General features: G+C 47.5%; 2 protein-coding genes across 2 annotated transcripts; both read left to right on the top strand.

Moving 5' to 3' along the window:
• The first annotated feature begins 1,868 nt into the window (after positions 1-1,868).
• On the top strand, positions 1,869-16,514 carry ppp2r5a (protein phosphatase 2, regulatory subunit B', alpha isoform). Its single transcript, XM_068753782.1, has 13 exons — positions 1,869-2,016; positions 8,171-8,367; positions 9,799-9,900; positions 10,026-10,118; positions 10,754-10,884; positions 11,356-11,415; positions 11,573-11,681; positions 11,927-11,980; positions 12,163-12,213; positions 12,285-12,404; positions 12,929-13,056; positions 14,352-14,453; positions 14,612-16,514. Exons 1-13 carry the CDS (start codon positions 1,869-1,871, stop codon positions 14,853-14,855), a joined length of 1,539 nt encoding a protein of 512 aa, XP_068609883.1. The 3' UTR covers positions 14,856-16,514.
• A 504-nt stretch (positions 16,515-17,018) lies between these two features.
• tagapb (T cell activation RhoGTPase activating protein b) lies at positions 17,019-24,365 on the top strand. The gene is made up of 14 exons (XM_068753863.1): positions 17,019-17,093; positions 17,878-17,963; positions 18,538-18,708; positions 19,480-19,635; positions 20,444-20,485; positions 20,598-20,688; positions 20,778-20,831; positions 20,908-20,953; positions 21,147-21,298; positions 21,423-21,584; positions 21,934-22,043; positions 22,205-22,391; positions 22,651-22,732; positions 22,918-24,365. Exons 1-14 carry the CDS (start codon positions 17,019-17,021, stop codon positions 24,024-24,026), a joined length of 2,523 nt encoding a protein of 840 aa, XP_068609964.1. The 3' UTR covers positions 24,027-24,365.
• Positions 24,366-27,385: the final 3,020 nt, after the last annotated feature.

The raw sequence follows: 27,385 nt of genomic DNA, 5'->3' as shown, positions 1-27,385 counted from the left end.
GGAACACTGATGACATGAGAAGAATGGACCCAAGCGGTCCGGAGCTTGACTTTGTTCCTGAACGTTCCGTGATGCTTTATTTTATATGGGTCACCTTTTTCTCTTGCTTAGTACGTGGTTTCCTAGCGCTGTGCACAAAACCTCGCTGACTGAGTGTTGATCTTCAAGCGCAGAGGAAAATATCTCTCCAGATTTAAATAATCTTTTAAAAAATTGCATCGTTTAGTCCGTATTTGATGTATTGCTTCACCTCTTTGTGGGTTTTTTTCTATCCACAGGTTTTGACACTTGACTTTAATGTTGCACACAAGGTTCTGCAAAATTTAAGCGAAGGCTTAAGTTGTTGATATGCACATCACTGTTTCTGTTATGTTTAATTGACTATTTGCTGTGGTTGAGTTTTATTAAATTGAACAGAGCTTTAGATATGTGTGCCAGGTATTCTCTGCATATTAACAAAGTGATCTGTACTTTATTGATTTATTTTAGTGGTAACATGAGGGTTTTTTCTACAGAGTACACTTGTAGTTTCATCTGTGATACTTTTGAAAAGTGCTCTGGAAGGGAAAATATTAGAATCTGCGAATGAAATCCATCTTAGTTGCTTTTGCGATTCTATCATGTGCCTTGAGCGCTCTTCGATTCGTGTAACAGGTCCTCTGTGGGACCAGGTAATCTGCTGTAAGCTCGACTCCTCCAATTCTCAGATCGAATATGCAGATGAGATAATTTCCTGTAATAAGTGTTGGTTTTATTCAGGACACATAAAACACGGACAGTAATAACAGACAGCCCTTTGACTTTAATACACGATAAGAAATCAATAATTGGATAATAATTCACGATAAGAAATCACACGACTTCATAAACATAAATTTATTTGAACGTCAACAGCTGCCACTCCTCATTTGACTGTACGACGTCACGCATTTGTTTTCACATGTCACATGGTCAGGGCCCGCTTTCCTGCGACGTGATTGGTCGACAAAGTTTCCTAAGTTCTAAATCCCGGCATGCGATTGGCTGTCGGGAGACGTCAGTTCCGTGACGCACAGCTGTCAAGGCTCTGCGGTCTGCCGAGCAGGAGGCGACTGGAACGGCGGCGCTGGGAGCGTCTTTTCACGGCCGCGTTCTGGGCACGACAGCGAGTAATTTACGGTATTTCGGTAACACTCGGGTGTTTGCAGCGGACGCGAGAGCGACGTTACCGATCCGCGTTCAACGGATAGCCTAGCTAGGCTCTATTTGGAAGAACTTTAAACGAGTTGTTATCCGCGTCATTGAACTTCATCGATCGGTGTTTGTCCAGGAAACGGCGGATAGAGAAACCGTGCCCGAAGACTCGGGAGTTCGTGTTTGTACGAAGAACTACGTGGATTAAACAGGATAACTATATTTAGCAACTTTGTTCCTCAGCGGCGATGCAGACTTTCAGCGGCAAACGTCAACGTTAGCTATTTTTAGCTAGCTAGCTAGCTAGCTGGGGGGACATTAGCTGCCAACATTTGCACAGTAGTTTGCTAGTTTACGACCGACTTTGTGGCGACAAATTCTGAGACGTTTCTCAACAAGTAGCCGCATAAAGGCGACGCAAAAACGGTAGTAATTTAGAAACTTAATTCTTTTACGTGCTTATGTCGGTAACCGTGTTGCACTGCGGGCAATGTCGTGAGTTCTCGGTGCGTGTTTTGAAGCTCGTTCCCCGCGTCTCAGAAAACAAGTTGCCCGGATGATGCAGCTTTCGTCAGCGGTCTAAACCTTCACGCCGAGCGACCATGTCGGATAATGTAGAATAACATCCGGTTCTGGCGCACCAGAAGAGGAAACCTTTCGATCGTTCCAAGTCTTCGCCCCCTTCATCCATCAAGATGTCGGCCATCTCCGCGTCCGAGAAAGTGGACGGGTTCACCAGAAAGTCCATGAGGAAGGCCCAGAAGCAGAGGAAATCCCAGGGCTCCTCGCAGTACCGGACCCAGAGCGCTCCGGTGGAGCTTTCGCCGCTGCCGCAGCTCAAAGGTACGGAGAGACGATGGCGCACGTTTTACGCAAAGTAGTGCGCGCAAATCTGCACCCAAAAAAGTGCATCGCGTCGGTTTGGTGTTAAAAACACAAACCATTCAGGCCATGTTGTTGTTTTTCTGCTTGCACACTATATTTCATGCAAAGAACACGCACACGCACACACACACGCACTAATACATCCCATAGTGCGCTTCCCCACACACTGCTATACTCCCGTGAGTTTAAATATCTCTTGTGCACTAATAATTCTGTCATGCAGTTATTTTATCTTGCAAACGCTACTACAGGTGGTATTACGTTGTATATTATGGAGTACGACTGCGACGATGATGCAGTGTTTCTAAAGTATGGCTTTGCGTAAATAATTATCGCTTATGGCCCAGATAATGGTGTGTAACTACATTTGTGTGTGCAATAAAGGATCCAGAAGTGTGTTTATAAAGCATTTAAAATTGTACAGCAGAAAGTGTTTGTGAGAATATGAAACAGGACTTGTCATTGTGTTGCTTTCCTCGCACTGCAGTTTGTTTGTGCTGCAGCGTGTTGTTGTTGTTGTTTACTGAAGTATTCCTGAAGAAGATGTTTAGAGAGTTCATTTTCCAGATCTGAACAAAGACGTTCACGGCTCAGAACTCGTGCCCCGTGTTTTCTCCTCGCTGGTAGAAACTGTTGTCCGTATAGTTAATATTGGAAAATGGGTAGAAAGGCACATTCCTCTTCTCCACGGCTCGACGAGTTTACGTTCGGTGACGTTGCAAAGCCGTTTCCAGTGCGAACACGTTGAAGTATATCTCCGGTGCCGTGCCAGCGAGGATACGCTGGAGCGCCTCAACGAAGACGCTCACAGCTGTCTCGACTCACTCGCAACACGATCCAAATCAGCAACACTGACCCGGCGAGCCCAGAGTCATGGGCCTCAAGCCTGATGCTAGAAGCTCACTGACTTTACTACAGCTGTATTGCAAATTAAATGCCTTTTTGTGACGCAGGTTGTCTTCTTGGGCCTCGTCTGCATCTGTTTCGTAACTGGTGGCCTTTTCTGAGAGGCAAAAATGGGATTTAAGAACCGTTAAACGTGGCGTTGCTTCTCCAAAACCAGAGAAAGCGGCTTAAGATAACTTTTAAAACCTCACTTTGAAGTGAAAATTATCTCAAGGCAAACTCCGGACGGGACAGGAAACTTTTCCGCCTGGTTATTTTTGGGATGTTGTGGTTTGTGGAGACTTTTGCACAAGAGTTATGATTCAGCGTTATGTGGTTGTGAGGAATTAGCAGAACTACGGTCCTTATTTTTGGATGCACGACATCACTGTGTATTTTCATATGTCATACTTGTGTTTCCACCCACATTCATGCCAACCCTCCATTTTCCAGGATGATGTTTGGCTTCAGTCTCCTCCACAATACTACTATTTTTTGTTTTGTTTGTTGTTGTCAAATCCTACTATGGCAGTGCCATGAACTGCCCTGCTCAGCCTGTGATTGGCTCGGCGTGACAGTGACGTGTCTGACATCTCCTGCACTCTGCATCCCGTCGTTATAAATGACTCGTCTACGCGCTGTGCGGTGATAAATCACTCGGACATAAATCCGTCTGCCTGTGAGGGTGCGTTCAGTTAAGGGTTTGAGTACCGGTAGAAGACTTTAATTCAAGAAGACTGTTAGTATTGATGTCACAGATGCCCCCCCCCCCCCCCCCCGCAGGCCCAATACTCACTTAAAGTTAGACCCGTGCAGCTTTCGGGAGGCGTGTTTCAGGGGAACGGTGCGAATCTCAGGATGGAAAGGAAGGAAAGAAAATTCCCCTGTGAGTGATGGCATGGATGGAATCTTAGCTTTGATGATTGCAGACAAGAAGCGGCGATCACAGCTGGATAAACGCGACCGAGTCGTCTCGATTCAACGGCCTCTCAGCCTCATTTAGCAGACGATACCTGGAGTCAGGCTTAAAAAACGCGAACATGAAGGACAGAAGCAATTACTGAGGCCACAGCTTCAACAAATGTATAAAAGAGTATATATTGGTGTAATAATGATTTAATAGTTATTACATGTGCATAATATTAGGTTTAGTGTTGCATTTACTTTCTGCTTTATTCAAATTGAATTCCCCCCCCCCCCCGGTACGTGGAAAGATTGCCTGGCAGTAGCAGGAAAAATGTTGTGGACTTTCAGGATGATAAATACCCACTGAGCTTTGCCCCCCCCCCCCCAATATAGGAGCTGATTTAATTTATTCGCATTGTTTTCCAAAATGCTCTGCCTTCTTTCAAAGATGCAGATAAATTAAATCGTCACTTGTAACCAGCAAAACTGTAACGCTGCAGCCTGTGTGGTCCCGGCTCGACAGCGAGGATGTTAGCCTGAGCGGTCGTAATCTATCGGTGTTTCAATTCATTCATTGATTCCGGCTTCTCCGTACGGCGTGAGTCATGATCCAAATATAACACGAGGCTGTGGCTACAAATAGGCATCATCTACGGGCATGCTTTCTGTATTTACTGCAGGATCAGGAATTATTTAATGAAGGCTATTATGACTGCAAAATTAAGAATGAATGCAGGCTGTTCTGACCAATCAGAGTTCCACTCTTTGAGTCGGTTTAGGAAGTTGCCGGGGAGTCGAGCGTTAACGTGAACGCAGACGCAGCGCGTTAGCGTAGGTTGATGTTGAATCGGAGCAAATCCCTGACCGGCTTGAACTTCCGACGGACGCCGTTATTCAAACGGAGAACGGAAATCTGTTGCAGCCAGAACAATTACAGGCTGCAAAGACGCTCCTTCCCTCCCGCAGCGAGGCGGGTAGAGTTCTTATAGCCCCCGTTGTGTGATAGACATCGAAAAGATGAGTCACTCAGAGATCAGCATTGTTGCCATGGCACCCGGAAGCCTCGACGGCAAGCCGGGGAAGCGTTTTCGCTTCCCGAATACAGGCTGCATTGATATTTTGTCACAGCATTGCCGCTGGGATGGCGCAGCGGTTGAATAGCCCGATTGCTGCATAGTCGCCGAGTCGGTCCGAAAAATGTTCGACAATTTCATCATAAGTTTATATCCTTAGTGATAAATTAAAATGAAACCAGTTGCGCCTGCATTTTTATCACAACCTTTCGGCGATGTCTGTTCATGGAAAACACGGCGACTGTATCGGCCTATTGATCGTCAAGCGAGCGCCACGCAATACGTTTCCGTCGCGTCTGCCAGCAGATAACAAACCGGTCGATAGTTTTCCAGGAAACGGAGGAGCCGCGGCTTCCGTGTTGCACAGCGGCGTTTGCAGGTCGGGCCGGGTGTCACCGGTGTGTTTCATCCCCTCGCGCTGTTCGCGCGGGTTTTTAGTTTGTTGGTTGTTGGCAGGCCCGCCAGCCGAGGCAGAGGCAGGAAGTCGCCGGGCGTCCGGCCTCCCTGCCTCCATGCACGGCGCTGACCTCCTCCGGAAAGATCCTTCTCAGCTGCTTCGGCACGTTCTCGGGTTCCTGAAGAACGACTCGTGGACAGCGTGAGGAAAATGGCAGGAGTCGTTTCCCCGAGTTCCTACTACAGAAATAGAACCCGCCTCTGAGGAGTGACGCCTTCCTCTTTGAGGGTTTGAGTTGCCGCTTTCTGACTTTGGATTTAATGTCGGGGGGGAAAGTCAGTCAGTCAGGCTTCCCTTTGGATGCTAACCGGTTAGCTAGCAGGGGAAACAAACCTGTGACCAAAAGCTGCCGCTTTTATCTTTGTGCTGCATGCTGATTGGCTGACAACAGCATTCAGTTGACGAATCACAGGTCCTTCAAACGTCCTCTATTATCATTCATATAGCTGCAAAAAACGGGGCCAGAATATTTGAGGTTAGCTCCTTATGGCTTCACGTTTTCCTGCAGGAACTGAAGCTGCTGTTACCGGACTCGATGTTCGTCACAGCCGTTATAAAACCGTCAGGTCGGCCGTTCAGTTCGATAACGACCGCTTATCCGCTTCATTATTAAACGGATTGACGCTGTGCACGGCGAGACCGTAACCGGTGGCGTTAGCATCGCGGTCGAGTCGACCTTACCTCAAAGGTAATGCATCTGTTTGCCCGCGTTTTTATTCACTTACGGCGGTATAATAAATGGACTCAGGTTGAGGGGCTGCTTGTTGGTTGCCGTAGTGACATGTTGTGTCAACACTGGGTGCACGAGTGTGCTTCGTGTACATGAGGCGCTTATCTGACCCGACCAGCTCAGCAGCTTCAGCTTGACCTTCAGGTGCTCACCTGCCCCCCCCCCCCCCCCCCCCCCGACGGTGTGTCGCTCCTGTTGGTCTGTTTGTTTTCTTTCTCATATTTTAATTCTAAGTCAGTATATCTAGGCTGGACTGCTTCAGTTTTTGGGTTTGAAGATCAAAGACATCATCACCCCCCCCACATCTTTGCCCGTCACCCTTCCCGTTGTTTTGGGCTCTCTCCGCTTGAACGCAGTTCGATGAAATGTTGACGGCCACCAGGAGGACAGGCAGCGGCCTGCAGCGTGTTTGACGTACTGAGCTTCAAATTTCTGGGATGTGATGTAAATATGTTTGTCTTGTGTTTATCCATGAAGAGGTCAAGACCCCCCCCCCCCAGAGGTTCTACCATGTCATTGTCGAGGTATACTCTTCTTCTTCTTCGGATGGCAGTACCCTAAACTAAGGATAAGACGTTCAACCCGTCCACATTTGTTCCGCTTCTGCTCATGTTTGATACGAGTCTGGGTGTTGTTGCCGGGACGACAGAGGCTGACATGTTTTCTGCAGGTTCTCTGTACCGCTGAGATATTTCCTGTCTTTGTCACCGATGCTGGCTTGGTGTATTTATATATTTCTTGCTCTGGCAAAGCTTCACGATTTTTGATTCTAGCCTCTGACGTTCTGCTTTGATAAAAGCCGCGCTTGCGTCGACGCAGCGCTCCACCGTTAGCGTAGGAGACACGACCGATTGCTTTTGCAACCTCCGGTTTCTACAGCGGTTGGAAACGGCTTGTCTGGCGTGTTGCTAAATGGATTAGCTGCTGTGTTTTATCTTGGTTATTTTTCACGCGACAGAAAAAGCTGCAGCAGGTTTGAGGCCCGAGTGGGCTTGCGTGTGCAGAAGCAGGATGTGTGTGTGTGTGTGTGTGTGTGTGTGTGTGAGAGAGACTCGCCGTGGGCCACCTTAATAAAAACCCAGCAGGGCTGCAGGGACGTTTCGACCCTTCTCTTGTTTCCTTCCAGGTTGATTAACGAACGCTTTGACATCCGATCCTCTGTAAATGTGGCGTTAACAACTCTCAGATATGAGATGCGGGTTTCAGGCCTGCGGCCGCCCTGTGCAGCTCGGTTGCGTAAGATCTTCGTCAGCTGTCAACACCCCTGGAATATTTTCAGTGGGTGTGGAAATCAGGTTGACGAGGCCTTTCCAGAGTATTGATCAGTGAGAAATGGCTTTAAACCCCCACTTGGTGAACTTGGTGTAATATATTAAAGGGTTCTTGTCGGTGCCAAATGAATAGTGTCATGGATGGCATTTGCACGACCCTTTCGGGAGGTGTGGGTTCTCTTGGTTCTGTTCCTCTTCTGCCGCTACAGAGTTCTGAGTCTGCTGCTGCCGCCACGCTGGGAGAGAACATCAAAGAGTTTGTGGTCGGTTGCCAAATGCTGTTTATAGCTCAGCTGGGGTCGGGTTTGACAGCTCTAATAACCCTGGACACCCTCGCCGTCTGATCCATAAAAGGCTTTACAATCAAAGCCTGCGGCGGCGGCTGGGCTGCCCGTGTGGCGAGATGCCTTGTGTTGTCTGATTCATGCCTTTCCACATTTGTCCTGCAAAAGTCCATCCACCAGGGGAGCCGTCGCGTCGGAGCCGAAAACGCCTCCTGATGCAGCGCTTCTGCTTCGTGCCCAGACGGAAATGGAACGTGTGTCGACGCGCGTCACGTCGACCTCTTCCGGAAATTGCGGTTTAATGTTGTTTAAAGGCGATTTTTATCGACCGTATGTCCTGTAGGCCCGGTGCTCCAGCTAGCTAACGGTGCTATTTGTTTTTTAATGAGGCCGCGGTGTTGAAATCAGCCAATCGGATGCTACTCAAACATCGCTATCCAAATAGAGGGCTCACTTCCCTCAGTGATCAGTAAATTTAATCATTGAATTGATCGCTGCCCTTCCAGACGCCGCCTCCGCTGAACAGCAGGAGCTGTTCACCCAGAAGCTCCAGCAGTGCTGCATGCTCTTCGACTTCCTGGACTCCGTGACGGACCTGAAGAGCAAGGAGATCAAGAGGGCCACGCTGAACGAGCTGGTGGACTACGTGTCGACCAACAGGGGGGTGCTGGTGGAAGCCGCTTACCCAGGAATCACTGATATGGTGAGGCTGCATCAACGCAGGTTGGGCCTTGAGATCCTTCGTGGTCTTGATGCCATGTTTTATTTTTTTACTGTTTACTGGTAGGCCAGGGCGATATTTATTTATTTTTTGTTCTAAAAGTTTCTGTTCCCGACTGAACGGAAGTCTTTTCCGCGAGTGTCGACGTGGACGTGGAAACCCTTTCCGCTAATTCTGAGCTTTGATGAGCGGACCAAAAGAGCGTGGCTTCACTCATCAGATATTAAAAACGCCGTCCGACCCGCTCCCACAGAGCAACACTGACTCGCTCCATCCAAACACGGCAGTCGGTGTCGTAGTCAGAGCGGCGGTGACGGCCTGTGCAGCAGATTATCATGATGAGCACCGCTGAGTCAAGGAGTCCCAGATTATTCGTGGACATTGGGCAATAATCCATTTCATACCTGGCAGCACTTCATGCAGAATCTCGTCTCTCTCGTGATCGTCTTCGGTGTCTGAAAGGTCGACATGCCTGATTAGTTTCAGAACGTTTTTATCCACTTTCCCGTTTCCAGTCCAAAGCAAAACGTGTCAAGGTCAAACGTACGAGTTTAAAATACAGAACGTGTCATTAAGGCTGGTTCCGCCCATCCGGCAGCAGAGCGTTAGCTCGGGATGCTACGGCAGCTAAAAGAGAAAACGAAGAGAGACCCGTTGTAGTTGTAGTCTTGGGAGCGGCAGTGACTCGGCAGGTCAAAGGTCAACCACTCATTCAGGTGACCAAGGAATTCCGTTGTGTCCTTTCTCTATTGAAGAAGGTCCACCCAGATGGACGAGCTCTTCGTCCACGGAGTCCTGGATCAGGATTGGTTGGAGGCGTGTCTCCTACCGAGTGTCAGAGTTTCCGTTTTCATGATTGCATCATGAAGATGCTCAAAAGATCGATGCCTGACCTCTGGCTCCACACTTGAATCTCTTCATGTCCGTGTTCCCGCTCTACCGCGGTCCGGACAAAGATTCCTCCCTGCAGACAGTTTTACAGCGAGTGCCGTTTCCACCGCCTCGGATGTCAGACCGCTGTCGGGTTCACTATTTGCTTCCCGTCTCCGTCTCCCGTCCGTGTCAGCCAATAAGCGATTTGGTGTTGTCTCCATCCATTAGGACGAGTGTGTTGCACCCAGCTTTCCCAGCTCCCCCCGCTGCTTTGTGTGGCGCTCTCGAATTTGCTCGGCGCTAAAATAAGGCGGGATAGAGACGGCAATAACCGGCCTCCGGCGGACGTCTCCGGTTGGGGCGGGTACAGGATGCTGTGGGGTTATTCGGCGTCCTCCATCACATCCAAACGTTGCTCTCCTCTCCAATCAGCAAGATGAGCTGCAGGCGGGAGTTTGATCCAGTTCCTTATTGCTGTTTGAAATAAAACTCCGACCGTGCGTCAGTTTGAATCCACGAGACTCTTCCTCCCGCCTCCAGATCACCACCAACATATTCAGGACTCTAGCGCCGAGTGACAACCCCGACTTTGACCCAGAAGAAGACGAGCCCACCCTGGAAGCCTCCTGGCCTCACATTCAAGTAAGGATCCGATCCGTCGGCCCCTCCCCCCTCCCTGTCCCGCTGGACCTTTTTGCATCGCTGCGCGTTATTTTAGGCAGGAAGTGTGTATTTCTGTTCACGTTCAGTTTTCCTGTGTCTTCCAGCTGGTCTACGAGTTTCTCCTGCGTTTCCTGGAGAACCCAGACTTCCAGCCGAGCATCGCCAAACGCTACATCGATCAGAAGTTTGTTCTGCAGGTAGGAACGCTTTTAGCCTCTTCTTCTCTCGACTCCTTGATCAGAGCTTGGAAACTTTAAATAGCCGCTTGTTTCCTCTTCGGGTTAAGAGGGCCAGCCCTGCGGTCGGACCGAGGTGGAGGTTCGGTACATTTCAGTTCCAGTTCGGTGTTCATCTGCAGATTTGCTGTAGAGGTCGAGGTGAAACGCTTCAGTCGTCATCAGCGCCGCGTTTCCACCCCCGTTCACTTCTGTTTATTCCCTTCGGTGCACGACTTAAACACAAGCTGCCAGCTGCAGAAAACAGCCGCCGTGGAGCCGAACATGTGGTCGGACACGCGTTCGGAGCGGTTTTAGAGAATGCTGGAAGGCGGCGGTGTGGGATCTGTTTCTACTCCAAATGAAGTGTTTCGATTTTCAGAGACAAATGTCTGTCGGTTCATACGTGATCCGGAAAGAAGTGCGTCGGCTTGGGTGAGGAGGAAATGCAAATGTGCTCTGCGTGCGCTTGCATACAGTCAAACGTTAGCATTGTGGCGCTAGCTAGCTAAAGGCTAAATGTAAACGATAAAGTGAAGTCCTGATGGTGGAGCCAGCTTCATGGACGAAGGCCAGGGTGGAAAGCCCAACCGATCCGTCCTCGTCTTCGCTTTCAGCTGCTGGAGTTGTTCGACAGCGAGGACCCGAGGGAGAGGGACTTCCTGAAAACCATCCTGCATCGGATTTATGGAAAGTTCCTGGGGTTGCGGGCCTTCATCAGGAAGCAGATCAACAACATCTTCCTCCGGTGAGTGAAATTTAAGGGTTGAGGCATTAAATGCGCTTCGCCAGCAGCGTCGGGCGTTCTCCGCGGCGGCGTGTCCGCCCTCGCCACCCGTTGCTGCGTGACGACGGGCTTCGGAGGATTGAAACGGGGACCACTTGATGTCGTTTCCAACAAGCAAGGTGGTAAAACGGCTGCATCTGCTTCGACCATCTGTCTCCGAGCGTAAAAATAGTGCCGGAGTTGTCAGGCGCTGTCTGGACATGCCGTGGGCTCACGGCGAGATGGAAACGGTTAGCAAACAGAGGATGTACGGTCCATTAGCTTGAATCAGCGCCGGCGAGTTCAGGCCTCCTGCTCAGGAGACGGGAATAAAAATCGGAGCGTCGCAGATGTCGGTGAATCATAAATAACGCCCAACCATTTTCTGCCACGTCCTTTTAGAGTAGTCGTTTTTACATTTGTGCGTTTCATCCTTTTCCCTCGATGCTGCAGGTTCGTCTACGAAACCGAGCGCTTCAATGGAGTCGCGGAGCTGCTAGAAATCCTGGGAAGGTGAGTTGGGAACGTCGGATCGCCTCACTGGCAAAGAGGGTTTGCTTTCCGGTTCCGTGATCGCCAGTCGACGTTCCAGGAGTGGAGAATCTTGACGTGGAATGTTGACATGGATCGGGAATGTCGTGACGTCATCCCGTTGTTCTTCTGTTGGCAGTATTATCAATGGGTTTGCGTTGCCTCTGAAGGCGGAGCACAAGCAGTTCCTGATGAAGGTGCTGATCCCGCTGCACACGGCTAAGGCGCTGTCCCTTTTCCACGCACAGGTAGGAAAACGTTCCCAGTCATTCCTGCTGCATATAAAAACCGCACGTAAATTAGCCGACGAAGTTGTGTGGCTACTTTATTCAGACGCTCTTTGGCTTTATGTAATTACTGTGTTATAGCGCCTCCTTGTGGATCAGAAGTAGATCTTAAATCTCAATTTTTCCACAGTAGGGATCTATCAAATCCCCAGCTGGATTCCTGGGGTTGCAGCATTTGTCTGATGCTGTGTTTACTTTTCCCTCAGCTGGCCTACTGTGTGGTCCAGTTCCTGGAGAAGGATCCTACGCTCACCGAACCGGTACTATTTTTATTTTATTTTTATCACTCCTCCCACTCTTAAGCACAAAGCCTCGAGCGCTAAATTTGATCAACACTGCGGAGAAATGTGCAAGCAGCCGCCTCCGCACGCAGACCGTTGCTGTTTTCTCCCGTCTATTTTTACGACATTCGAGAGAAGTCACAACGTTCCTATCCCTGCAGGTGATCCGCGGGCTGCTGAAGTTTTGGCCTAAAACCTGCAGCCAGAAAGAGGTACGCCCGTCTATAAATGTTCCCTGTGCAGCCGGCGACCAGAAGCTAACGATAACTCCTGCTCTGATTAGGTGATGTTCCTGGGCGAGATAGAGGAGATCCTGGACGTCATTGAACCGACTCAATTCAAGAAAATCCAGGAGCCGTTGTTCAGGCAGATCTCCAAATGTGTGGCCAATCCACACTTCCAGGTACGAATCTGACATCCCGGCGGCTAAAGGTCTCTGAGCAAGTCAGTCTAAGAATGTTACCCCACTTCTAACCCATTAAAATACATTCATGTTTACTTTTGGAAAGGTTTATTTCCCCCCCATAATTTAATAACTTTCTGAAATAGTGAACTTTAAGCACCCCCTGCTGGAAGCGTGATGGCACTACAGGATCCTTGTTTCTCCGGGAGCTTCGGTGACCTTTAGGGATTATTGCGGGATACTTTCCTTTTATTTTAATTAATGAAGAATTTCTGATGCAGAGGTGGGACCAGGTTTAACCTTCATGCTGACCTTTTAAAATAATGACTCTCTTACCATTCACAAAAAGTGTCCTCTTCATAAATGTCATTAAAGTAATTCCAAAAGTAAAGACATTCCAAAATTAGTCAGGAAGCACACCCCTCTGCCAATAATCATGTCAAAAAGCAAATTCACTGCCATTTTATCAAAACTGACAGGAGGGTCAAGACTGGACTTTCTGACTCTTTCCTCTGTCCTCAAAGGTCGCAGAGCGGGCGCTCTACTTCTGGAACAACGAGTACATCCTGAGCCTCATCGAGGAAAACATCGACAAGATCCTCCCCATCATGTTCGGAAACCTGTACAGAATCTCCAAAGAGCACTGGAACCCGTGAGTGGCCCGGTCCGGGCGACGTACCCGGATCCGGTTCTGTCCACAGACGTGTGCAGGAACCTCAGAACATAATTCGTTCCGTAATATTGTTCGAAAACCGAAACTATATTTCCCATAATAAATAATGTAAACCAGATGAATCCGTGAATCCGTTGCTACGCAGCAGATAAATGCCCGTTTACATGCCGACAGTTATATTACTATGTTACTGCGTGTATCTAAACAACAGAAGACACATGAAAGTATAAATACATTTTAAAAACAAAAGCATAATAAAAGTTAATTTAACACAATTCTGTATCATTTACAAAACATTTTGGCTTCCGTCTCCGGGGGGGGGGGGGAGACCTGTGCCACCGCGCACAGTGAGCCCTCTCTACTCCATACTGTACCGTACTGCAGCAAGATCCCAGACACGGACGCCATTTTCACATTTGTCCTCTTTCCTTTGCCCGGCGGCGTCTTACTGCTGCCTTTCTTTTAGATCCAGCTCAGAAGAATAAATCCATAAAAGCAGCCTTTGTTTACATGTAAACGTGACTGCAGACACGATGTCTGATGTGCTGTTTACAGTCTGCACCCTCCCTCCAGCTCGCAGGAAGAAGCCCTCCTCTCACCTTGATTAATGCATTTTTAAATCAACAGACAAAGGACATTATTTCAGACCTTCCCCACTTCACCCTGTCCTTTGCATCGTCCTCCCCAACACTAGCCACTCATGTCCTTCAAAGTCCCCTCCTCTCCGTCCTGCACTCTTCCATTCCCTCTTCTCTTGCTGCCGATGCACCTGTCTTCCTCCTCCTCTTCCTCCTATTCTTTGTCTATCTTTAACCCACACCAGTGGTTTTGTGGTTACTGGCCCTTTTTTGCTTTGTACATGATTTGCATTTTGTTGTAATTTACAATGTCGTTAAACTTCAGTTTGTTTGATTGGATTAAATGTTTGTTTTGTTCCCTATAATATATTTTTGTTATAATTCGTATGGCTTTCTTTTGCAATCAGAAAATTGGATTTATAATACTTTCATGAGTATTTCCACAGACCTTAACACAACAGGTCATTTATGGAGCAAATTTAAATGGGGAGTTAATTTTATTCTGTTATCTGCATTTTGGTGGAAGTAATTGATTTAGTTTGAAGGAATAATTGGAGCGTGATTAAAACTATTTATTGACATTGGCACAAAATGTACAGACGCATGAACTAGTAGTCCTGCATTTATAATAACATTTGATTCACGTGAAGATGAAAAAGTTGGCAAACATTTCACCGCCGCCGGTCTGTGTTGCAGAACGATCGTCGCCCTGATCTACAACGTCCTGAAGACGCTGATGGAGATGAACTGCACGCTGTTCGATGAGCTGACGTCCTCCTATAAAGCAGACAGGCAGCGGTGGGAACATGAATAATGGAAATAACAATGACCTTTTAGCTTGGCGTTCCTCCATCATGGAATGCTGCTGCTGTTTAGATGATGTTTTAAACAGGTCGCACGAGGCTCGTGTTGCTCTGCTGTCGCTCATCCTCTTTTTGTGAACGTCTCCTCCACAGGGAGAAGAAGAAGGAGCAGGAGAGGGACGAGCTGTGGAAGGTGCTGGAGGAGCTGAGGGTCAGCAACGCCACTCTGGTGCAGAACAACAGCCACGGCCTGCTGAGTGCCAGCAACAACAACAACAACAACAACAACAACAGCAGTGATGTTAAAAGTGACGCCCCGGACTCGCGTGTTAACGCCACCACCACCACGGCGGTCAATGATCCCGACGGCAGCGAAGGCATCCCATGTGCCAAATGACAGAGGCTGTCTTTTATTATTCTGTGATGGTTTGACGTTGCGTTCAGGACTGTCAGGAAAAAGGACGAACGGAGGCAGAAAAACACAAACTACACCTCAACAGTATATTAAAGCTACTTAGAATGACTTAGCCAGCATTTCCTTGGCAGAAAAAAGTATATATTTCAATGTAGGACTATTTTTGGTGTTACAGCGTGGCTGCAATATTTTGTCTGATCAAAAGATGTATCCCTCAACATTTAGTTTCTGAACTGAAAATGATGTTTTTGTGTTCTGTCCATTGTACGACACACGGGAGAGGAGGACATGAGGATGACTTGAATTTAACGTTTCTGCTTGTGGGAAGAAGGGAACCCGGGACTTTGGGTGCGTTTGTAGAGGACAGGACCAGGACCACAACCGGGGACATCTACTGTCCGTTTGTGTGTAGAAAAGGGCTGCAGTCAGGAGAAGACGGGGAATGCCACAGATGTGGAGGATGAGGCGTTCAGGGCCAAAAGGAAAAGATATACCCCACACAACGTATGTAAAGAGTGATCCCAGATTTACCCCCAGTGGTGTGAAATGTGACCTGCGTGAGAAGAATGTTGTCTGACGGGGACGCCTGCATTTAAAAAAATACGCATATTTACACTAAAGTATTGAGAATTCTTTTTTAAGAATTTATAGTCTGACTGGAATAAAAGGATGATAAAAATTTGAATACGAAGCTAAAGCTAGCGTTTAGCTGAGCTGCGGGAAAACATTCACGACGAAAACTCACCACCCCCTTTGTACTATTAGACGTATATTTTTGAATGTTTCATTTCGGGCCGCTTGCGTGTGTTTAGCGGCCGCTTAAAGGGAAGTGCCACTGAAATGATGCGTTTAAGTACAGTACGTCTTCTGGGGTAAGGAAGGTGCAGTCAGCTTCTGAATGCAAAGACTCAAACGTCTCAGAAAATAATTTCCAGTTATGTTTTTATTCACGCTGTCCACGCAGTGACGTCTATTCTTCTTCTGTATTGTTATTTTAGGCACTAAAAACTTACGGGGGAGGGGGGCGCTCATCTTACCACGTGTCTGAGATTTTACTGTGCACAGGAAGTAGTTTGTCTGTGTTGATTTTGATTCCAAACAAGTCACGACGGCCTGCTTGCCCCGAGGGCCCCCAGACTTCTTTAAATCCTCACATTCACGGTTATTTTCTGGTTTTACAGGTTCAGGGAACCTGACGGGGGATGCTCGGGTGTTTGCGCTGTGACCTTTTATTTTGGTGGTCCCGTTTCCGCTGATGCGCCTCAGTCAGAACTGCATTCCAACTCTCTGGCGTTAAATTGTGTGGGGAGCCTGCTCGGTCGTCCCAGATCTGATTTAGGTTTCACCATCAAATAAAGTCGATTTTATCTTTCTACTCAAATATAACGGCGTCTTTCTTTCCACTCTCGTTCACAGCTGAGAGCTGCTGGGAGATGAAACTTCAGCTTCCATCAGCAGTTTTTAGTATTTTTAATGCTGTAATATTTTGGACCTGCGGGAAATATCTTGTTTCTCCCTAAATATTCTTTCATCCCAGATTTCTTCTGTTTGCTATATTTCCATTTATGCTTAATTCTTGCACATGTACAGCACTTTGTGTCAGCTACGGTTGTTTTAAAGTGCTTTATAAATAAAGTTGAGATGAGAATAAAGTCAAATAGTACTGGACTCTAGATCAATTATATTTATATTTAGTGGGTTAAGAAATTCAAGAGGAATTGTTTTCTATTTCTACATTTTAGCATCAAATGTGGTATAATTATTATAGTATATACAGTTAGTATAATTATTACAACATATAGAATCCCAGAGTGAAACTTGATGACATTCGCGTGTACCTCGAGTTACCATGGGAACTGGATTGCGATCTCTTTGCACAGAGAAATGAAAGTATTAAAGGAGTTTTTCCACCCACAACGCGGCAGTCGAGCTCCGACTGATGGAACCCACTGGAGTGGAACAGAATGGGGGGTGAGAGGAAGAGGCTCGTGGTTTGGGGGGAGGGGGGGGGGGGGGGGGGGGTTGGAATCTGACTGGTCCTGCAGCCCCTGTTTTGTGTGCCAGCCGGGCCTCCTTTGTTGCAAACCTCATTAGCACCAGTTAGGAGGCATCATTCTGCAGCTCGGGAGCAGCCGGACCCTGAAGATGGACTCTGTTGATTATGGGATCGCAGCCGCGAGGAGGGGAAGCTATGATGAGACTTCAGCTTCTCTACGTCCCGTGAGTATTATTTATCATTTACTTGAATATCCACATTCCAGCAGTCCTGCATGTGCAGAGTGAGCAGACGGATCACTTGTGTTGCATGGAGGAGAATGCAAATGAAAGCGTCACCGCTCAATGACAGCAAACCGGCTGAGAGTCAGATCAGTTGATCTGTGAGGCAACGGAGCTATCCACCGTGCTGCCCAGAAATCTATGCATCTTATTGAAAACAAAATAGTCCTCATGGAGACCCTATCAGTGATCACTCCGGTCATTAAATGAAATGGGAAGAGGGAAGAAAATAAAGCGTTTTAATTCCTCTCCTTTCATTCGTGACCTCGTCCATCACGACTAGCTGGAGATGATGCGTCGGGCCTCGAAACCGGCCCCACGGTCAGAACCCAGAAAGAGACGCTTTGTCAAATGTCTGTTTGGCTCTTTGCCCTTTCAACCCAATCTCTCTGTAATTAGAGCAGAAGAGCGGAGACAACAAGGTTGTTTGTTTCCGCTCACAAGTAATGGAGCGAAGTTGAGTCTGCAGTGAACAGAGCGCTGCTGACGGATCATTAAAAGTTAACAGCCCGAGTCCTTTGTTATTTTGGCAGGATGTCTTTCCCATCGCTTTCTTACCCTCATCTATCCTGCTATTCATCCTTTACTTGTTTTTCTTTATAGTAAATGGACTATATTGGATTTAGTCTGGGTTCAACTACATACTGATGTAGTAATTACAGGTTTGGCCTGAACCGTTGACTCGTACACCTGCTGCGCGTTCACGGCTTCACCTGCTTTCTTCCAGCACCTCCGACACCTGGCTCAGAGGCGACGCTCCGCCCCTTCGCTGGTGTTTGGGAAGGCGCTGGGGGTGTCGTGGTCTCCCATCAGGTACGTATGTCACCCAGAAGGGCCTAAACTGCCACCTTAAATTGTGCCAAGTTATATTCCTTAAATATCATTTTATACACTTACAAATGACATATTTGGATCTGTTATTGATCACACACACACACACACACACACTGTACATTCCCCTGTCGGAGGGGCTTTACATGCAATTTGTAACCAGTTTGCCTCCAGGCCTCCCACTCTGTTACTGGTTTTGCATGTGTCATCTTCAGTAGGTCACAGGGGCAACAGGGAAAGTACCTCTGGTGCAACTTTTTGAGTTTGTGCCCTGAAGCCAGAGTCGGTGGGACGGGTTTCATCATCATTTAGAACACACACCAGTGTGTTGTGTTCTTCTGATGAACGCTTCCGGCTGCAGAGCAATAATGTTGTTTGTTTCTTACTGTATCCTAGGATATAATATATCCTAAGAGAATTATTAAAAACATGTGGGGTGCCACAGGGCTCCGTTCTTGGGCCACTCATCTTACGGTATTTTTGAAAAATTACATGTTGGAGATCCAGAAACAAAATCCTCCTACCTAATAATTCTGGCTCGCCTCTCCCTCCCCAGGGAGGAGGCCTCCTGCTGGGCGTCGGCAGAGCAGAGTCCCTTCGTCTTTGGCCTCACCGGAGAGAACGGAGCGCTGCTGCTGGACGAACGCGTTCAGGTGACCGAGGGCTCCAAGACGAAGGAGATGCACCTGTTCCTCTTCAACGATGTCCTCGTCTTCGCCAAACTAAAGTAAGACGTGTCAGCAATGCCCCAAATAAAGATGGGGATCAGTTCAACTAAAACAAAGTCCCCAAAACTAAAAAAACCACGTGGAAAGTACCAGAAAGCACAGCTGCAACGTGTAAACGTGACAACAACCAGTGTACAGAGAGAAAGAGGAACCAAAAACACAAGCGAGCGATGAGTCACGATGACCGAAGGAGAAGCCGCTGTGGTTCCCTGAGAGTCACATGAAGACAGAATGCAGCCGAATGATCCCGAAATCAAACACGGTTGTTCTAAAGCTGCAAAGTGTAAAACTCAACCTCTCTAAATGACTTGCTGCAGGATTTACAGACAATCTGGCAGTGTTGTCGTGCTTTTTTTTTTACAGAGTTCTCAAAGGAACAAATGAATTGATGCTTGTTTATTCTTATTTATCCACCTGGTGGAAGATTTAATCTTCAGTGGGACGTTCATTCACTCATCTCGGTACCAAAACCTGCCCACAGTTCCAGTACACGCCTACAGCTGGAGCCACAGGACGGCTCACATTCACAAGAGGATTTTGATATCTATATATATATATATATACTGTATGTATATTAAATCATTATAGTAGTACTACAGTACAGTAGTTTTCATTTTGTTACTCAACCACAGTTTGCCACTCAGTCCCTCTTCTAAACGTTTTATAAAACATGTGAAACAGTAAACTCCCCAAAAGTGACATTTATGGAACTGAAAGCCACATTTCTATCTTTTAAAATGTAAAGAAATGGAGCTTTCTGCTTCCCACAGGTCGAACATCAGCTACCGCCTGAAGCACAGCGTCAGTCTCAGGGACATCTGGCTGCACGGGTTTGAAGAAGACCCGGGGGGTGAAGAGGGGGACATTGACCTTGGGGTGACCCTCATCCTGGCCTGGCCCATCGCCTTTTGTTTGGTGTGTTTTTGGTGAGCGTCTTCACATGTGATCACTCCTGAACAAAAAACGATGGAGTGCTTCCACTCCTGGGTTCACGTCCGAGATTTTAAATGACAGTCATCGGGGGACGTTTACATAACTTTCAGACCGGGACAGCTTGGATGGGGCCGTTAATGTTTTATTTCATTAGTGACATGCATGGAAAAAAGGGAAGCAGCAAAGTGAAAGTTGTCCCTGCAGAATCACGAGGAACTGCACAATAGGAAGTGTAAAGCACGTGAACGCTGGGGGGGGCGGGGGGGTAATGTCAGTGGCTTCTTGTTGGAAATACGAACCTTTACAATAAATGGGAACAGGACAGCATGATCGATGGATCGATGGATAGCAATGGGAGTAAATTCAACCGACACACATCTCAGGTATATTTGTGTGTGATGATGATGATGATGATGATGATGAATCCTTCAATGGGCTTTGGTTTTGTGTGTAAACAACACTTATGATTGGACTGTTTGACTCTGCAATTACTTGCTTCCGTACTTTCATGGCGTCCATGAGGTCACAGGTTGTTAAAGGTCGAAGCTTTCGGCATGGGACCTGCTTTTGACGTCACTCGTTCCACTCACGGGCCCCAAAACCACGGCAAAGCTCGTTTGGGAGGAGGGGCCTTTGGTCTGGGGCCGCCGTGACGCTGCTTCCTGTTCCCGTGACTGAGTGGCATGTTCCACCAGAGGTGTTAAAAGCGCCGGCGGGCGCGCTCGCCGTCTCATTCCTGCCGCTGTTCCTCACCCTCTCTGTGGGCCGGTAACTCATACCATGCTGTTATTTTGCCGACAGCTCGCCTGAGGTGAAAGAACGCTGGTTTGATACGCTTCACAGGTGAGAAAGCAGCACAACAATAGTCATAGAGAAAAGAAAAAGTCTCGTTATCGACACGGATCGGAGGCACAATCGCACTGGACACGTTACGCTTGCCGTCTTCTCAACACAGTAAAGTCAAGGAGTCGAAAGCGAAGGCTATTCATCCTCCTCCTCCTCCTCCTCCAGACGCCCTGATGAAGGTGCTGAGCGGCAGCTTCACGGTGAGTCTTAATAATAATAATAATAATAATGAAAATGAGTTTTAGTCGACTAACATCTCTGCGTCGCCGTCACTTTGTCTCTCTTTCAGACTAAAACGCTACCAGGAGGGGGCATGCAGCGGTTCCTCCAGTTTCCACTTGATGTAAGTAATAATGCAGAGGAGGGTTCTTCTTCCTGTTGCACCCTCGTCATCACTTTGCTTTTGACTTTGTTGCCAGGGTGATATCAAGGTGAATCACCAGGACAAGCTTCCGCAGCCCAGTGGTGAGTTTCAGCGAGAGTAGAATTACCTTTGAATCTCAGATCAGATGAAGGGACAGCTTTTTAAAGGCGGCAGACCCTTCTCATATCCTGCTGCTGCTGCGCTGCTTTTAACGTACGGTCAGGGTTAGGTTTTAGTTTAGATTGATTATTATATATAAATCTGCATTCAGGACATTTTTCTGCTTCACTTCAGAAACGAAATGGAACCTGGTGAGGAAGCTGAGAAAAGGCTCGAGCTTCATCGGCAAATCGCGCCAATCCGACGCCGACGCCACGACTCAGCTGTTTGGACGCGCCCTCGCTGAGATCTGCCCGGACGGCCGCTCGCTTCCAAAGCCCGTCATCGTGAGTCGCTTTAGATTGTTTGAGACCGAAACCCGTCAAAGGCGCAAAGTGAATAACACGCACCCACTCAGGTGACCTTTACATCTCACCTCTCCTCTCCTCTCCCACCTGTCCCCGCCCCCAGGAGATGCTGGTGCTGCTGAGGAGGAAGGGGCCCTCCACTGAGGGGGTGTTTCGCAAACCGTGCAACAGTAAGATGATGAGGGACATCAGGGCGCAGCTGGACGGCGGCCTGGAGGTGGACATGGACATCCAGCCGGTCGCCATGCTGGTCGGCCTGCTCAAAGTACGACTCTAATATATAGATATAAAGCTACCATACAGTGCACAAATGCATAAAATCAAGTTACGTGCACAAGTTTGACCTTAAATATTTCAAGTGAATTTTGATATTCATGATCTGAAGAATTTGTAGAGACTCGTGGTGATACTTGAATGTGGTGTAATAAAAAGTTCTGTATTTTTGAAATGTAAATGAATGAAATGAAATAAATTTAAAACATAAAACTGTATTAAATAAAAATAAGTATTCAGTATGAAGTTTAACAGACTTTAATCAGTCAATGATGATAATTTAATGTCTCGCCAGATGATTCGATTCATGTTTCCTGACCGCTTCTTCTTATTGATTGCAGTGTTTTCTGAAGGAACTTCCTGAGAGCCTGCTGGTGTCTGAACTTTATCTAACGTGGATAACGGCATTGGACGTTGACGAATCCCTGCAAAGAGCTCAGCAAATCAGCAAGTAGGCAACCGTTCCCTGCCGAGGAGTGATAATTACCTGCAGCCGGGACCTTCTATTCACGATTGTCGCTTAATTGTTGGCCTTTAAACAAATGCTTATGTATTCAAGAGTAAACGTTAAGGAAGAATAAAAGCGCCAAACTGTCCTCTCTTTTTCAACAGGGTGGTAGAGAAGCTCCCAGCAGCCAATAAACTCCTCCTGGAGCACCTCCTCTGCATCCTCCATCACATCCTGGAGAACGCCGACGGCAACAAGATGGACGCCTACAACCTGGCGGTATGCATCGCCCCCACTTTGCTGCAGGTGGACGCCGCCCCGCTGGATGAGCAGAAAGGCAAGATCGAAAAGGTGAAAGTCTCGCCTTTTTTTCTTTTCCTTCCTCCCTGAGGTGCTTTGAAGCTTCGTGGTTCACGGAAACCTCAAAGGGTTTCACAAGATGGGTTCGACGCTTGTTTTTTTTTTTTTAACCGTGCATGAAAAACAGAACATCTAGACCAAAGTGCACGCTGATCTTTTGTCAGCGATGCAATACCCGGTCGGGTTGGGATCGTCAATAATATTTGCTATTAATTCTGCTCGTCTTGTGTCTTTATGTGATTTCCCACAGGTCACGGAGCTCACCCAGTTTCTGATGGAGCACTGGGATATACTCGGGGAGAATATTCCATCTCTTCTGGACGCCGACGACGGTTCGTTTGACATTATCGCTCAGATCTCTGCTTTTGGCTTCCATTTAGGGGCCGTATGAAATTGATCATTGTTGAGGAAAGGGGAACCATTTGACATTCGATCCGCCCGACCTCAAATCAATTAAAGCCATCCAACGCGATTCAATGAGGATAATTGTTCATGTCCTCCTTCCTCCTCTCCCTAGACTCCCTCTCCTCCCAGCATCACGACTCTGCGTACGACAGCACCGACCCCGATGGAGACGGGGGGGCCGGAGAGAGTGCCGGCTCCCCCCTCGGAGAGAGCGGCTCATCTTCATCCCTCGGTACCCCCGGCGGCGACGCCTCCTCTTGGCCCACCGATGCCGTCTTCAACGCAAAGGCGGCTTTCGACCGCCGCTGCTCGGAACCCATCATCCTCCTCTCTCCGGACCTCGAGAGCCTCTGCAGCCATGCCAGGAGCCACGACGACTGCTCCGCGGGGAGGAGAGACTTTGAGGAGCAGCCTTTGAAAAAGCCGATCTCGGATGACTCCTTGTTGCTCAGAGGACAAAGACGAGCGAGGCCGGCGATGTCTTTTCCCAAACTCGACGTGGTGGACTGCTCCTGCTCCTCCCTAGATAGCGCGGCATCCAATCAATCCGAAGGTTCTGTCTTCACCGGTTCCCCCGCGGGGTCACCGTCTTGCCCCAGGCGAGCAAACCCGACCAGCCAGCCTTCAACTCTGGCGAAGACTCCGAAAGACATCCCCTCAGAGGGGAAGAGGTGCTCGCAGCCAATGAGAGTGCTGATGAGGACCAGAAGCTTGGGCGCCTTCAGCCGGAGCAGCCTGAGGAAAGACCCTCGGAGGGAAAAGCCCTTCCCTTGCCAAACCCTGCAGGAGGACTCTCAAAGCGAAGCAGAGCCTTCAGCCGAGATTCTGCGCAGGCCACGCCCTTTGTCCGCCATCGAAGTGTTTAAGCTGGTGGACAGCCGGCTGCCCTGCAGGCCTCCTTCGTACGAGCACGCGCTTCGGGACATGGGTCAGGCTCCGCCGTTTAGATCGATGACGGTACAAGATGCCTCGGAGCTGCAGCGGAGGTCCCGTCCGTCCTCCGTGGACTACGACGTCCCTTCTACCTCTTCCGTCAGTCAGTGGGAAGACGGTGCGTCCGAAGCGGCGCGGGGCCGAGTAGACACCGTCCGGCTGCGCCGGCCTTTCCGCCAGAGGGCCATGTCCGAGTCCGTGTCTGCGGGTCATCTTGGGGTCGCGTCTCGGAGACGCAGCCAGCCTGTGTTGGAGGAGTTTTCATACGCGAAGGAATCCTATGTTTAATTGACTCTGGAGTGGATCAGGGAGTTCAGATGTCGGACGTTAAATGTATGTAAACGTTGTTTGGAGCTAAGCACCAGTGAGCAAGCTTTTTATCTTATTCCTTGGAGGTAGAAGAACTCTTTCTGAGTCAGTGAGTACAGCCTTTGGAAGATACGATAGATATCTAGGCTATCTCAATGAGGCTACGACGGCGCACGTAGCGGTGGACAGAATATGCTATACGTTGGATTTCCTGTGTTTTGTTCGTAGAGGTTGTCGCCATCACGGCAGGCGGTTTCCTGACTCTTTGTAAACTCTTGATCTTCCCTTCACTACACTGAAGCACTTTCCTGACGATGATCGGCGCTTTTATTTGTGTAACGAAATGCCATTAAAATGAGAACGCAGCAGATGTCGATGGCGAATCGTTGTCCTCTTTGTTTTTGTGCATTTCTCCGTACATGGTTTTTAGGTTGTACACAAATGCCAGAATGATTTCTCTGTTTCTCCCAAAAGCTAACTATTTCTGCTCTAATAAATCCAAAACAGAGAAGCGCGGCTGCTTCGGCTGAACCGCTCTTTGTTGGATGTGTTGCTTAACAAGGAAGGAACCCGAACGGTCACATCGGCGGATTTGGTTTTTCTCAGAATTAAACTTCCTCTTGTCTCTGAGGGCCCGATAAGCTGCTACCTCTTCCTTCCTTTCTAACGTTCTGATGCGCTATCCTTCCTCGACACGCGCGTTTAGCTCAGTTAAGAGTCATCAAGGCGCAATAAGCCTGCTAATGTGTTTTAGCCACGCCGTGCTCGCTCCTGCTTCTAGCAGACTCTGTCCTCCTTTAGCACATTTCCTCCACTGCAAGTGCATTAAAGAGGAACCCGATAGCGCCCTTATCATTTATCTAACATAGAAAAAAGCAGGGTGGGGGGGAGGGGCGGGCAAGGTAGATAAATGCTTTTTTGCACAATGTGCAAGCAAATGAATAAAAGTGTAGCAGCCACTTATTCATTTTGCACATATTACCCCCCAAAATGTATGTAAATGCGGTAAGAACTTGCACTTTGTATGCACGATGCATGGAACTCTGCAAACACAGCGCATCCCATTGGAGAGGCCGAGTCAGGCGACGATGTTCTTGGCTTCTTCCACTTGAGACAGAAACAGAAAGAATTTGTTTGAAGTCTTCCATTAATTCTTTAGGGGTTTTTTTTGCCAGATGAAATTACAAAGCTCATTTCTACATCCGTGTCTTTGTGCATAATCGTTGTCAGCGTGCATTCAATTCATTACATGTGAAAGACCTGACATAAGATGCCGCTCATGCCGGTGTATTTGGATCGGTATCAGTGTTAATGAACCTGGAAAAGTGGCCCAGTATCCTCCTGAAGAATCCACGCTGAAAATACCCCCCCCCCCCCAGGAGTGTAGAATTGTCCAGCAGATGGAGGCATTGGAGAGAGAAAGAGAGGATTTCTCATTTCTGGCCCATGAAGGCATCGTTTCTGACCGATTATATGATTTTGATTACAGTGATTCACCCTTTCTCATATCTGTAAGCTCTGATTTCCAGATGTTAAGACTAATTTCTTAACGCAGCTGATGTCAAAGAGGCAGCGAGACGGGTTCTGGATGTTTTTGATTGTTCAGAAGACATTCTGCTTAAAATAAGAGTTCATCAAAGAATTAAAGTTCACGTTAGGACAAGGTCCTTGTCTTGGTCCTGATCCACACCAGGATTGAACGGGGTCTATTCTGGACCCCAGACCCATCCTCTGTCTCGCATGGGTCCGTCATTCCCGCAAAGCCAGCAACCAAAAGACTCACCAAAGAAAATCTGAGAAATAAATCACTTTTCCAAGACGCCTAATCATTGATCAGGTTCGGCTGCATCGATTTGCATCATCGCTCTGCAAACGGTTGTTCTAACAGGCAAATTCAGGAATGCTTTGCGTCACTCGTTTAGAATAAATTAACGTTCCACCTACAATAGAAGCGGTTTCCCACTTCAGAGTAAACCCAATTTCAAAATCCGTTCATTTCATTTCATTTTTAAACATATTTTAGCAGCTTCAATATTATAAGAATTACTTTAATTATAAGCAGTAATTGGAGGCGTCAGAGGCCTTTATAATAAAGGATAGTTAGTAGACTTTCCCATCACTCTCCGGTTTCACATTGTGTTGAGAAGTAGGTCTAACCTCACGATTTATACAGCGCTATTTTAATCCCGTCCTCTGATTTGTCGGTCACCTATGACTCCCCCCCCCTCTCCCCTGCTGGGCGTGGCGGACGGCGCGCTCTGTGCTGTGATGGATCAGCGGTCAGGACGCATGACGCACGCATCCAGCGTCACACCTGGTTCTCGCTGTGGTTACGCAAACAGGTGTGTTCTCCTCCATACAGTTATCTCAAGCTTAACGGAATTCACCACGCAGAAAAGCAAAAGCTGTCAGTTAAATCAAAGGTGTAGTCATTTATGATATCTCACACCCCAGCGCACCTTTATATTTGTTTTATTGACCCAAGTTCACGCCGTAGCCCGCCATTTGACACATATTAGAAATGGTTTTTGAGTTATTAAAGAATTCAAGTGCGATTTAAATAAACAGGTTAAAATATAAACGAGCATCAATTTTCTGTAGTTTTTGCATAGATCTGCTGCCAGACCAATCCATGAGGAGGAGGATTACGCAAATCTCTCAACAACTGATCCAGCGTCCGGGTTTATTTCTGTTAAAGATCTGCCATCTATCGGTGCCGATTACACAGCTTGATTTTCTCGTTTGCTGGGCTTGAATTGTTTCCCGTGGGTGTGTACCCACGCTCCCTCCCGTGGAAATACGCCCAGAAATGTATCACCGTGTACTATTTTAATGAAATGTAACAACCGCAAAAAGGTTGCGGTAGAATGAGACTTTCCTCCGTGTCTGTTTCATTCTGACTTTATCAAAAACTGACTTTATTAAAAAAAATATTGAGCGAAACAAGCACCGGTTTTGGGCTGGACTGTTCACACTCAGAAATAGAAATACCCAGAACAGCTGTGACTAAATGTTTTATGTAAACTGACAGGAAATTCAAAACATTCCAACTTTTACTTTATGTAGATTCAAGCAACTTCTGTGATTTAAACCATTGGGAATATATTATTATTATTATTATTATTATTATATTTTGTGCACTCAAAATGCACTTAAGCCAAATCAAAGCCCCCTTTGATTCATAATATTGGGATATATTAATTTCATCTTTAAAAAAGAAAGCAAGTATATTCTATATTTTGGGGATTCGTTTTTACTAGTCATCATTTTCTGCTTCATCTTTCCTTAATTAACTTTCTTTTTTTTTTATAGGAAACCAGTACTAGTGATTTTTTTAT

This window comes from Brachionichthys hirsutus, chromosome 20, assembly GCF_040956055.1.
Source record: "Brachionichthys hirsutus isolate HB-005 chromosome 20, CSIRO-AGI_Bhir_v1, whole genome shotgun sequence".
Lineage (NCBI taxonomy): Eukaryota > Metazoa > Chordata > Actinopteri > Lophiiformes > Brachionichthyidae > Brachionichthys > Brachionichthys hirsutus.
The sequence above is the reverse complement of the archived record's forward strand: the minus strand, read 5'-3'. Positions and strand labels throughout refer to the sequence as shown.

Excerpts from the sequence above, each read along its gene's own strand:
- ppp2r5a (XM_068753782.1), top strand. The coding sequence starts at position 1,869 with ATGTCGGCCATCTCCGCGTCCGAGAAAGTGGACGGGTTCACCAGAAAG. Across the intron at positions 11,416-11,572 it reads CTGCTAGAAATCCTGGGAAG|TATTATCAATGGGTTTGCGT; the intron begins GTGAGTTGGGAA and ends TTCTGTTGGCAG. Across the intron at positions 12,214-12,284 it reads AAACCTGCAGCCAGAAAGAG|GTGATGTTCCTGGGCGAGAT; the intron begins GTACGCCCGTCT and ends TGCTCTGATTAG.
- tagapb (XM_068753863.1), top strand. The coding sequence starts at position 17,019 with ATGGACTCTGTTGATTATGGGATCGCAGCCGCGAGGAGGGGAAGCTAT. Across the intron at positions 20,954-21,146 it reads CAAGCTTCCGCAGCCCAGTG|AAACGAAATGGAACCTGGTG; the intron begins GTGAGTTTCAGC and ends GCTTCACTTCAG. Across the intron at positions 22,733-22,917 it reads TCTTCTGGACGCCGACGACG|ACTCCCTCTCCTCCCAGCAT; the intron begins GTTCGTTTGACA and ends TCCTCTCCCTAG.